The sequence below is a fragment of the Thalassophryne amazonica genome, chromosome 3, assembly GCF_902500255.1.
Source record: "Thalassophryne amazonica chromosome 3, fThaAma1.1, whole genome shotgun sequence".
In the NCBI taxonomy this organism is placed as follows: domain Eukaryota; kingdom Metazoa; phylum Chordata; class Actinopteri; order Batrachoidiformes; family Batrachoididae; genus Thalassophryne; species Thalassophryne amazonica.
Window position 1 is genome coordinate 63862392 of NC_047105.1, and position 13495 is coordinate 63875886.

General features: G+C 40.9%; 1 protein-coding gene across 1 annotated transcript; it reads right to left on the reverse strand.

Annotated features, from left to right (window-relative positions):
* Positions 1-6465: 6465 nt before the first annotated feature.
* On the reverse strand, positions 6466-12968 carry ssu72 (SSU72 homolog, RNA polymerase II CTD phosphatase). Its single transcript, XM_034166550.1, has 5 exons — positions 12751-12968; positions 11718-11861; positions 8936-9075; positions 8731-8849; positions 6466-6877 (listed from the first exon to the last, which is right to left on the reverse strand). Exons 1-5 carry the CDS (start codon positions 12828-12830, stop codon positions 6776-6778), a joined length of 585 nt encoding a protein of 194 aa, XP_034022441.1. The 5' UTR covers positions 12831-12968; the 3' UTR covers positions 6466-6775.
* Positions 12969-13495: the final 527 nt, after the last annotated feature.

The window sequence follows — 13495 nt, forward strand, 5'->3', positions numbered from 1 at the left end:
TACTTTTTTGTATAATTACAGTACTGTATAATAATACATCTTTCTGTGCCTATTTACTACAAGTGACTAATTGGCGTATTTAGTATAATGCCGCATTTTGATGTTACCTCTGTGCAATGAAAACTGATCTGGTTTACATGTGGCACTGTGATAAACCTGGTGGTTTTTGACAGGTAGCACAAATCAGGAAGGGGGTCTTAATGCTTCAACCCCAAGTTAGAAAAAACGATGGAACTGTATGGAAAATGAAAACCCGGATTTTAATGCCAGATTTTTATGCCCTCCTTTTCCACTCCAGAGGCCTCCTTCCAGTGTTTCCTGAGTTATATACTTTCTTGAACAAGCCGCCTGATCTCCTGTTGTGGCCTGGAGACTGGTGGAGTTCGAGCCTGTTGTCTTGTACTCCAAAGCGTTCTGCCCCATACTGATAAATGATGTCTCCCATCTTCTCCACTGTTCCTCAGTTGTTCGAGGGTCAGAGTCAGGTCAATATTCACCGTTTCCCACAGCTTTTTTATCAGCAGGGCCGGGCCACTTCACACGCACGCACGCACGCAGTCTGTGCCCTGGAAGTCTGATCGATTACTGGTCTGGGAAGGTTTCACAGCTGATGTTTGCTCCACCATTAATTCTGTGCTTGAGTTTACCTCTTCCATGACAGTGATGCTGATGCACCCCAAGCTATGGTTTTCATCCAGTTGCTGTGCTTCACTTGAGTGATGTGGCCCCTTTTGCATAAAGTAGTCAATGTGAGGCACCTGTCTCTTGCTTCAGGCACATTTTCTTTCCCTGGTGAATCCTCAAACCCTGGAGACATGTTACATATCTGCAGGTTGTGGTCTGCTGTTGCTGTGGGTGTGCTGATTGCTGTGGTGTTCTTTTGCCCTGTGTTCATTTTGTCAGCTGATGAGTCTTAAGTCCCCGCTATCTCAGACTCTGTGGATGTTTCTCCTTGTTTGATTCTTCATAACTATGGTGGGTGACACCAACATGCTGAAAAGCATGAGAGACTACAGCGATGGGCAGCTAACCCAAGACTATCCCGGTGGGGTCTATTCCCTTCTGCCAATTTCTTGACTTTCTGTCACTCTGAGTGTGCGCACAGAAGAATTGTGCATCTCAAAAGTTCTGCATCGCGACAATACTGTGCATGCGTAGTTGCGTGCACATGAGCAGTTGTGTACGGAGGGCAGGAGTGACATTCGACAGTAGTCACATCTCGTCAGAACACTGGTCAGGGTGTAATACATATTTTTCCACCGTTGTTGCAAAAAGTCTGCTTGCACACGATTAACCAATCAGATGTGTGGAAAAAATGTAATTAGATTAGAATTACATTTTAAATCCACTCTACATTTAAAATGCACTACCTAGTGTCAGAATACCCTCAACTCTGCATGAGTGTCAGAAATGTAACATTTTAAAGATTTATTTCAACACTGTTGAAACTAATTTTTACAAGTGTTGAACATTAGATTAACTCGGTAATAGTGATCATTTTAGCACTATACATGTTGAATTCACACTAAGGATTCTGTCATTTAAAAAAATTACATCAAGCAAAGTGAAGGAGTTAAAGTATAGTGCAGCAGATGAACAGTCTTTCATGTGGTGATACAAGCATCAGCTTTGGCATAAATGTTCATAAATCTGTTTGAGGAAAAAGTGCTGGCCACTTGAAAATCCAATAGGGCAGCCAGGGAGAGGTCAATGAAGAATTACACAGGTGAAAATTTAGAAGTGCTCCAATCATATTGAAAGCTGTACCACATTGTGTGTCTGATCATAAAGATTCTTAAAAGGTATAGTTTGGACTATATCAATCAATCAATTTTATTTATATAGCGCCAAATCACAACAAACAGTTGCCCCAAGGCGCTTTATATTGTAAGGCAAGGCCATACAATAATTACGTAAAAACCCCAACGGTCAAAACGACCCCCTGTGAGCAAGCACTTGGCGACAGTGGGAAGGAAAAACTCCCTTTTAACAGGAAGAAACCTCCAGCAGAACCAGGCTCAGGGAGGGGCAGTCTTCTGCTGGGACTGGTTGGGGCTGAGGGAGAGAACCAGGAAACAGACATGCTGTGGAGGGGAGCAGAGATCAATCACTAATGATTAAATGCAGAGTGGTGCATACAGAGCAAAAAGGGAAAGAAACACTCAGTGCATCATGGGAACCCCCCAGCAGTCTAAGTCTATAGCAGCATAACTAAGGGATGGTTCAGGGTCACCTGATCCAGCCCTAACTATAAGCTTTAGCAAAAAGGAAAGTTTTAAGCCTAATCTTAAAAGTAGAGAGGGTGTCTGTCTCCCTGATCTGAATTGGGAGCTGGTTCCACAGGAGAGGAGCCTGAAAGCTGAATGCTCTGCCTCCCATTCTACTCTTACAAACCCTAGGAACTACAAGTAAGCCTGCAGTCTGAGAGCGAAGCGCTCTATTGGGGTGATATGGTACTATGAGGTCCCTAAGATAAGATGGGACCTGATTATTCAAAACCTTATAAGTAAGAAGAAGAATTTTAAATTCTATTCTAGAATTAACAGGAAGCCAATGAAGAGAGGCCAATATGGGTGAGATATGCTCTCTCCTTCTAGTCCCTGTCAGTACTCTAGCTGCAGCATTTTGAATTAACTGAAGGCTTTTCAGGGAACTTTTAGGACAACCTGATAATAATGAATTACAATAGTCCAGCCTAGAGGAAATAAATGCATGAATTAGTTTTTCAGCATCACTCTGAGACAAGACCTTTCTAATTTTAGAGATATTGCGTAAATGCAAAAAAGCAGTCCTACATATTTGTTTAATATGCGCTTTGAATGACATATCCTGATCAAAAATGACTCCAAGATTTCTCACAGTATTACTAGAGGTCAGGGTAATGCCATCCAGAGTAAGGATCTGGTTAGACACCATGTTTCTAAGATTTGTGGGGCCAAGTACAATAACTTCAGTTTTATCTGAGTTTAAAAGCAGGAAATTAGAGGTCATCCATGTCTTTATGTCTGTAAGACAATCCTGCAGTTTAGCTAATTGGTGTGTGTCCTCTGGCTTCATGGATAGATAAAGCTGGGTATCATCTGCGTAACAATGAAAATTTAAGCAATGCCGTCTAATAATACTGCCTAAGGGAAGCATGTATAAAGTGAATAAAATTGGTCCTAGCACAGAACCTTGTGGAACTCCATAATTAACCTTAGTCTGTGAAGAAGATTCCCCATTTACATGAACAAATTGTAATCTATTAGATAAATATGATTCAAACCACCGCAGCGCAGTGCCTTTAATACCTATGGCATGCTCTAATCTCTGTAATAAAATTTTATGGTCAACAGTATCAAAAGCAGCACTGAGGTCTAACAGAACAAGCACAGAGATGAGTCCACTGTCTGAGGCCATAAGATGATCATTTGTAACCTTCACTAATGCTGTTTCTGTACTATGATGAATTCTAAAACCTGACTGAAACTCTTCAAATAGACCATTCCTCTGCAGATGATCAGTTAGCTGTTTTACAACTACCCTTTCAAGAATTTTTGAGAGAAAAAAATTCTACATTATATGACTGAATGTTATGGGATAAAAACATTAAGAATGGTGACAAAGGTCAGTTTCAGTTTGTACAGAAGTCAAAAGTTAAAATTGCTCCATTGTTGGTAAAAAAGTGGTGGAAATTATTGAAGTAATAATAGTTTTGACTGTTGAATACTTGGTTTGCAAAGTAAAGGTAAAACAATGTCAACATACAATGGATTCTATGATGTTATCCTGTAACAAGACAACTGAGCATGACACGTGGTGCAAACTACTCCTTTTTAAAATCCTATTAACCAATAATTTGCATCACAGTTTACAAAAATTGGAGCAACTTTAACTTTTGACCCTTGTACAAACTGAAACTGACCTTTGTCACCATTCTTGCTGTTTTTACCCCATAACTCCATAACATTCAGGCATAGATAGTCCAAACTATATCTCTTTGGAATATTTATGATCAGACAAATGTGTTTATACCTTTCAATATGATTGGAGCACTTTTAAATTTTGACCCCTGTGCAATTCTTCATTGACCTCTACCTTGCTGCCATATTGGATTGTCAAATGGCCAGTACTTTTTTCTTTAACACTGATTTATGAATATCATTCATGCCAAATCTGATGCTTGTATCACCAAGCAAACAATTCTGGCCAAAATTCACACTTATCTGCTCCACTAGTAGCTCAGGGTCTTGTTCATGAGTAAGGGGACAATGGAGCTTGAGATTGGCCACAGAATCGGCACAGCAGAGGCGGTATTGCATTCACTCTGACGAACTGTTGTGACGAAAAGGGAACTGAGCCAAAAGGTGAAGCTCTCAATCTACTTGTCAGGCTTTGTTCCTACTCTCACCTATAGTCATGAGGGTTGGGTCATGACCCAAAGAACTAGATCGTGGGTACAAGCGGCTGAAATGGGCTTCCTTAGGAAGGTGGCTGGTGTCTCCCTTAGAGATAGGGTGGGTAGCTCAGAGCAGACCCGCTGCTCCTTCGTGTTGAAAGGAGGCAGCTGATGTAACAGAGGCCAGCAGGTGTCGCTGTGCAGATGTAGTTAGTAAACCTCACTCCCAACAGCTCAAAAGGATTCTCTGGTCACAAGGCCAGAGCCCTGGGTTTTAGCCTTCTGGTTAGAGAGTCTGACTCCCATGCCGGAGCTCGTGAGTTTGCGTCCCGAGGGGAGCGAATTGGCAGAGTCATAACAACACAACGCAGAGTGCAGCCGCTACACTGAGGTGGTTCGGGCATCTGGTAAGGATGCCCCCTGGGCGCCTCCCTAGGGAGGTGTTCCAGGCACGTACATCTGGGAGGAGTCCCCGGGTAAGACCCAGGACGAGGTGGAGAGATTACATCCCCACATTGGCCTGGGAACACCTCAGGATGCCCCAGTCAGAGTTGGTCAATGTGGCCCGGGAAAGGGAAAGTCTGGGGTTCCTTGCTGGAGCTGTTGCCCCGCGACCCGATCCCGGATAACCAGTTGAAGATGAGTGAGTGACATTAAGCAAAGATGCTATATAAAAAGAATAACCAAATAATTGATCATACAATGTACTCAGCAATAAAAACAAATTAAAATATGCTTTCTGACTACGACTAAAACTGATCAGTCCATTTTGTATGCATTTTTTTGGGCATTGTATTATAAACCTACAAAGTAATTAAGTTGGCATTCCTCTGAAAAGATCAATTGCTTCTTTATTCAAATGGACATTTTTGCAACATTTAACTGACATGAAAATTAGTATTTGTAAATATAAATTAAAATGTGGAAACCTTCCACACACAAAAAATTACTGCACTGTGTAAGGTTCAAAACCCCCAGGGTCACAAAGTGCATATGAGAGTATGAAATGAGACTTGATGCTGAGTGATAAAACCTCAAACACTGCTTCATGTCAGTCAACTTTAAACCTTTATTTGGCACACCAGTCAGGATGGAGAACACAGACTCCATTTGGCTGAAGTCAAACTGAGATGATTTTTTTTTGTCATCTAAATTCAATAACCTTAAAGTTCTTTAAAGCTACAGTATGTATGATTTCAGGGTGTTTATACAAAAAATGGAACATTCATAATTATGAGTTCATCAGTATATAACTGCAACAAACTCAGAATGACCCCTTCTTGGACACAACCATGTGTCCAGCCCAAAAGGAACATAGGCTTTTGCATTTTGCACTGCACCTGGTAGCTAGTTCAGGCTAATGAGACTGAGAACCCTCATTTTTTTTTTTTTTGTAAAAGGGATCATACACATAGTTTATCACAAGGGGAAGCAAGGGGTAATTGATGAAGCAGCAAATATGAAGGGAAACCAAGTTGTGACCATGAAGGGGGGATGCAACTTGACACCTCACCACTAGATGCCACCAAATCCTACACTACAGCTTTAAACCTTATATTAATAATGAATCCCATTTTATTTTAAATTAATGCACAAAATTAACTATTTTCACAAAATGAATGACAAGAAGTTTCTTGCATTACCTTTAGTGGATTTATATGTAAACATACAGAAATAATTCAGGCACTCTGCCAAGCTTGCAGTATGCAATTACAATGCTTTAGTTCTTTTAACATTTCCCCCCCCCCAAAAAACCCATACTCTGAAAGATGTATCCTCCTTTAAATATGAATTAACACATATTGGAAACACACTGTGATAGCAGCCAACAGGCCACAGTCTGGTTCATTTTATAGTGGACTCATTTTAACTTAAATCTTTACTATTCTACAGTACATATTTGCACTTCGACTGTCATCTCATCAATATTTCTAACTTTCACTGTCCCCAACTATGAATAAAAATCAGATACACTTATGAACAAGTTTGTCATTTGAAGAAGAGGAAAAGAGAGAAAAAAAAAACCCAGCATCAATATGCTGTTATGAGAGCTAAGTGAGCGGGACTGACTAAATTCTCTGGGTACCGTGGCTCTTCCAAAGGAGGGGTGTGCAAGCGATCTGACTGGACTGAGTTGGAGTGAAGACCTCAGTCTGAAGTTTATGTGAGGAATAAAGGCATAGTGAGGACAGCATCAAGAGCATCCTCAGCATGGCGGCAGGGGACAGTCACCACCATGTCCAACAGCAACCATTTGTTAGGTCCTGGCCTAAAGCTGTGTGTGCAGGCACACAGCATCTGTGCGTAAGGACAGAGGATGACTCCAGTGGCCATGTCTGTATACAGTTTGATTGCTTATCATGTGGTATAGGGTCTATTGCAGATTCCCATTGCATGTCAGTAGAAGCAGACGGTATGAAGAAAAGGTCTACTGCTCTTGTCCTCAAACTCTTGTAGGAGCTCATCAATTTCATTCTCCATGTCGTCAGTGTGTTGGATCTACAAGGACAGAGGTTATGTTTTAAACACGTGCACGTACACTCAACTTACACAGCCATTCACACTACTACTGTTTTTCTGTCCAAGTACAGCCCCTGGCAATAATTATGGAATCACCGGCCTCCGAGGATGTTCATTCAGTTGTTTAATTTTGTAGAACAAAAGCAGATCACAGACATGACACAAAACTAAAGTCATTTCAAATGGCAACTTTCTGGCTTTAAGAACACTATAAGAAATCAGGAAAAATAATTGTGGCAGTCAGTAACGGTTACTTTTTTAGACCAAGCAGAGGGAAAAAATATGGACTCAATTCTGAGGAATAAATTATGGAATCACCCTGTAAATTTTCATCCCCAAAACTAACACCTGCATTAAATCAGATCTGCTCGTTAGCCTGCATCTAAAAAGGAGTGATCACACCTTGGAGAGCTGTTGCACCAAGTGGACTGACATGAATCATGGCTCCAACATGAGAGATGTCAATTGAAACAAAGGAGATGATTATCAAACTCTTAAAAGAGGGTAAATCATCACACAATGTTGCAAAAGATGTTGGTTGTTCACAGTCAGCTTTGTCTAAACTCTGGACCAAATACAAAACATTGGGAAGGTTGTTAAAGGAAAACATACTGGTAGACCAAGGAAGACATCAAAGCGTCAATACAGAAAACTTAAAGCAATATGTCTCAAAAATCGAAAATGCACAACAAAACAAATGAGGAACAAATGGGAGTCAACATCTGTGACCGATCTGTAAGAAACCGCCTAAAGGAAATTGGATTTACATACAGAAAAAGCTAAACAAAAGCCATCATTAACACCTAAACAGAAAAAAAAACAAGGTTACAATGGGCTAAGGAAAAGCAATCGTGTACTGTGGATGATTGGATGAAAGTCATATTCAGTGATGAATCTCGAATCTGCATTGGGCAAGGTGATGATGCTGGAACTTTTGTTTGGTGCCGTTCCAATGATATTTATAAAGATGACTACCTGAAGAGAACATGTAAATGTCCACAGTCATTGATGATATGGGGCAGCATGTCAAGTAAAGGCACTGGGGAGATGGCTGTCATTACATCATCAATAAATGCACAAGTTTACGTTGATATTTTGGACACTTTTCTTATCCCATCAATTGAAAGGATGTTTGGGGATGATGAAATCATTTTTCAAGATGATAATGCATCTTGCCATAGAGCAAAAACTGTGAAAACATTCCTTGCAAAAAGACACATAGGGTCAATGTCATGGCCTGCAAATAGTCCGGATCTTAATCCAATTGAAAATCTTTGGTGGAAGTTGAAGAAAATGGTCCATGACAAGGCTCCAACCTGCAAAGCTGATCTGGCAACCGCAATCAGAGAAAGTTGGAGCCAGATTGATGAAGAGTACTCTGTCACTCATTAAGTCCATGCCTCAGAGACTGCAAGCTGTTATAAAAGCCAGAGGTGGTGCAACAAAATACTAGTGATGTGTTGGAGCATTCTTTTGTTTTCCATGATTCCATAATTTTTTCCTCAGAATTGAGTGATTCCATATTTTTTCCCTCTGCTTGGTCTAAAAAAGTAACCGTTACTGACTGCCACAATTATTTTTCCTGATTTCTTATAGTGTTTCTGAAAGCCAGAAAGTTGCCATTTGAAATGACTTTAGTTCTGTGTCATGTCTGTGATCTGCTTTTTTTCTACAAAATTAAACAACTGAATGAACATCCTCAGAGGCCGGTGATTCCATAATTTTTGCCAGGGGTTGTATAACCTCCTGTTTGCTGAAAGACTTGAGTCACATGATAAATAAAGTGACTGGGTTTACTGCACAATTTAACCACTGTAACCTAAGACACTCACACATTGACACAGCTCACAGATTAAGAAGGCCCCCAAAGTGGCTTCCTCATGGTTATCCTGAATATCTACATTGATGACGTGAACAGGCTGTAAAGTCTCCTGCTCTCTGGAGTTCAGATCTGCAGAATGGAAAGATGACACAAAACCAGTTATGCAAGCCAGTAATCACACAAAACCAGTATACAACTGTCAATAACAGCCTCACCCTCCAGCACTTGGTCATAAACCCTCTCCTCGCAGGTGATGACCAGGTCAAACTTCTCCCTGCAGTTCTGAAAGCGCTCTGGCTTTGCTTTGATGCGCTTGTTGCGGTCCAGCATGTGTAGGATGCCGTTCTGTGTGTATCTGAAGAGCAGTGAGGTCAAGGAAAACAGCAGGAGCAAGACACTTCAACAATAGCCTGCTCAGAGAGGACTTCAACAAGACCTACTCTCACCATTCGGCTGCCAAAAACACCGCTTTGTTTGTATATGTGGGGTAACACACCAAAAGCCAACTGCACACAGCTGCCAGTCACTGGCTGAATCATTTTGCAACAGTACCCTCTAGTGGGGACCAAGAAGATCAACATTCATGAGATACAAAGATGGAATTTAACACTCAAAACTGTTTCCAGTATTCATATTTAAGAACCTTAGTTCCAGTTGTTGACCATCAGTTACTGAGATGGCAAAACAAGATGTTTGCAGTGAGCTATTTGTACGATAAAAACTGAGGTTTATAGGACATATGTGTTACTGACACTGCATTTTAACAGCTATTTTACCATTCACAACCTAGCTTTGAACATTTGGCCTACAGCGGAGTGTCAACATTTAGTTTCTGAACATCACCTCTAATAAAGTGGAGCACCAACTGGACGTTTTAAGAACCATGTTCAAATTTATCCTTAAAAGTAGTCTGTTGAAAAATCTGAAACTAACCAAAATGGCTCAACAATTTCAGCATCTAGTCTAGTTTTTAAATCAAACATATGTTGGACTCCAGCTAGTTATTTTGAGGTAACTTTTGGTTTAAATGAAAGCCAATTGGAGGCAAACTGATATCGGGGATTAGGACTGATGAACTTGCAAGAGACAATCATACAGCTTGGCACGTTTCACTTTTTGTAGGTATGAAGAAAGTGATGCAAACTGTCTTCCAGTCTTTTACTCAACATTCTTGGTGCACTGTGGTTTTTGAACATGTTCACTATCATAACCAAAAACCAATAGTTGAAGCTGAACTTCAGTAATTTACTTAAAAAAAAAAAAAAAAAGGGAATAAAGATTTAATCTTAAGATAGTATGAATCCTCTTAGATGACTACCTATTCCTTATTTTATACTCCTAGAAAAGCTGCATCTTTGCATTTGGACAACTTGTTAAGCACCTTTAAGTGAGAGTGGACACGGACCACGCAGATTGATCTGGAGAAGGAAACTCAAAACATTGTCAACCAACTTTAAGGGTCTAGGTTTTCAGCCAGACTCCAGACTCCTTTGGCCTTTAATGCCTTCTAGGAAAAAGGCACCTTGCATGCATCTTGCACCCAAATTACATTTTACCTCCAGAGACGCTGGAAAAAGTTTACTGTAGCTTGAGAGCAAGTTACTCCAAATCTTAATAAAAGCACTGGGCAGAAATGCCCAATTGTTAACATTTTGTGAAGTGTTAAATGCAAATTTTTGAGAAGCCAGTGTTGGTGAAGGGTCTAAACCAGTCTCTTTAGTAAGACACTCCCATCCTGTGATATTTGATCATTCCCCTGTATGAGCAAAAGGCCCAAATGCAATCTCCAACCCCTCATTGCCCAGGTAAAAAAAAATAAAAAAAATACCATGTAGCCATTATTAAAGTTCTGTAACAAAAAAATTAGAATTACCTACAGCAAAAATATCTTCTGCAAAGCCGGGCTCTTGAGACAAGACTTCACCGACTTCTCAGGAGTTGACTCACATGATGTTTCGCCACCAGTGAAGGCACCTCATATTAATTAGATTTAGGGCAGGGGCCAGCACCCCTGCTCCTGGAGGACAATCGTTCTGCATGTTTTTCATGTGCATCTGTTGCAGCCACAGCTGATGAATCCAATGTGGCGTTTCCTAGCTTGACTGGCAGAGCACATCCTCAGTTAGCAGTGGGTTGAGCAGGAAGACACAGCAGCCTTATCTAGGCCCTGAGGCCCATTGGTGCTGGCGATTATCCCTGGATTCCACAGCCTAAAGCAAAGGAGCCCAATACTCTTCTTTGAGGATCACCTCACCAGCCAAAGCAGGTACCCATTTGCGACAGGTAGACTGAGAACATAGATTAATTAGTGTGACTGGATCATATCCAGATTTACAAACTGGTAGCACTTGATCTTATACCCCTGAGCTACTTGCGTTTCAGCTTCGGTGCGGGGGAAGATGGGAAAACATGCAGGACTGCCGACCCACAGAAGCAGGGCTGTTAACGCTGATTCAGGAGGTTGGGTAATCAGCACAAATCCTTGGAGTCTCCCTCTACTTCGATAACTGCAGTTACGCAGGTCAACCACATGAGAGAGCCAGAGGCTGTTAGGATTTAGCTATGTATTATGAGACAAGTTTTGTGAAATTGTGACACCACCAAACACCAACTGTATTAGCAACATGTAGAGCTGCACACGTTAATACACTAAAACCATAACTGGTCTCCTTAAAACAAAAACTTACTGCCACTATATGTGCATCAACTACTGCAAAACATCTGGACTGCAAGGAGAGCTCCCTCCACACAATCTGTCTTTTAAACAAGTTTAATAAAACATGATTATTATACATTTAAAAACCAAAGATCCTGAACGAGATTTACCCCTCTGTGCACATCCATGTGCCGTGCTCCTCCAGCTCTGTCACACCTGTATCAATGCCCAGATTCATATCTAATCACGATACATGTACATGGGTTGTGTTTAGCCAAGTTCCTGTGTGTGGGGATGGGGGGGAAGGGGTCTGGAGAAAGAGTGGGGGGTAGAGGGGATACAGTTCCTTGTCCTTGCGGACCAAGTCGTTGTACATCTGTTCATATGTTGTTTTGAAGTCGTACACATTTGGCTTATCCGGGGCCGGACCGGGTAGCTTCACGTGAGTCCCTGTCCCAAATGAACGCACATCAAATCCTCGTTTGCTGCAAAGAGGGAAGGGACAAAAGAGAGTAAATTACATGCGTTTTACAAGAGGGAAATAAAGCAGACTGTTAACAGGCTTGTCCACGTGTGAAGCATCAGGTAGGATTTAAAATTGTTCTTTATAGCAACTCAACCAAAATAGGCAGATTCTGCACGAACAGAATAACTTTCAATGTAGAATGAAACCAAATGTATTTGGTTGAAAACAGCGTGTTGCAAGCAATGTGTATTCTATTGAGACTGACTATGCTTTAAAAAAAAAAAAAAAAAAAAAAAAAAAAAAAAAAAAACAGCTGGCAGTCTTCAGCCAGTCCAGAAAGTTCACAAAATAAATTCTCCCTTGTAGATAAAAAAAAAATAAATTAAAATCCCTGAAGTGCATCCCTTTCATGGTGTGTATACAAAAGCCAGAACAAGCTACAATCCATTTATGATTAAAGTTTCTATTAAAGAGAAACGGAACCAAAAAAAGTTATGAAACCCAAAGCCATTTTTCCCCCAAGGCCACTCCTTTCATAAGGCGGTAAGTGATGACGCAGCTGTTCAAATCCCTCCTTTCCGGAATATTCTCTACAGGGGGCGCTCTCGTACCCCCCACGCGATGAAAAAAAGAACCAAAACTCTATAAAAAAAATAGGTCGCTATTAAGAAAAGTTGAATCGTGTGTGAAATAAAATTCTCTGTGCTGAGGTCGAGTTTAATTGGCCGTGAGTCTGGTGGTTAAACCAGAAACCGTCGATCAGAGCCTCGACGCTTTGAGTCCATTGTTAAAGTGCGCTGCGGCCTGGCGGCGTCACCGGGTCGGTACGGCTCGATAGGACGTGTGAAAGCGGCTCCACGGGGCAGAAACAGGGCCGTTTGGTCGTCCTGCCGGCGGCTCGTCTTTACCTGAGGATATTGTGCGCTTCCATACTGCGGTTCTGGTTACTCGAGCACACAACCGCTACACGCAGCGGCTGGCACCGCATTGCGACTCTTCCGTTGAATCTAATCGTCACTATCGTCTGTTTGTAATTGAGGTAGTGCTGTAAGAAAAGATTAACGAAACAAACCCCTGTTCGGAACTAAATAACAACGCCCTGACCGACTAAAAGCGCCACGACTGATTTCTCTAAAGCTCGAAGCAGGAAGTTAAAATGGCGGAGACCCGTCAGCGGCTTTATTAAGAGACGCAACATGTGGGCGGGGCTTCTAAGTCGTCCTGTCAAAAATACGTAACGACGTCGCACATAATGAAGACAGAAGAACAGTTTCCGGGGATTACTTTATTATTATACTTCATTATTTTTTTTTCTTTGAAAATGTAATAAGTATTTTGTGGTTAACCTTTTATTACTACAGACAAATTTTTTTATTCATAAGTGAAAATTCAACTTTTCCTTAAAGAGACTGAACAATATGTCAAACTAATTTCTAAATCAAGCAACCAAAAGGCGACTGTCACTATTTGTGTCTGCTTGAATATTTTTGTTTGATACCCTTGGATTTTCCTTCCCCTTTTCCATGTTTGTATACTTGACTGTATAAGCTTCTGAAAAAAGTTTCCAGGACTAGAACTGTAGAATTATATATATATATATATATATATATATATATATATATATATATATATATATATATATATATATATATA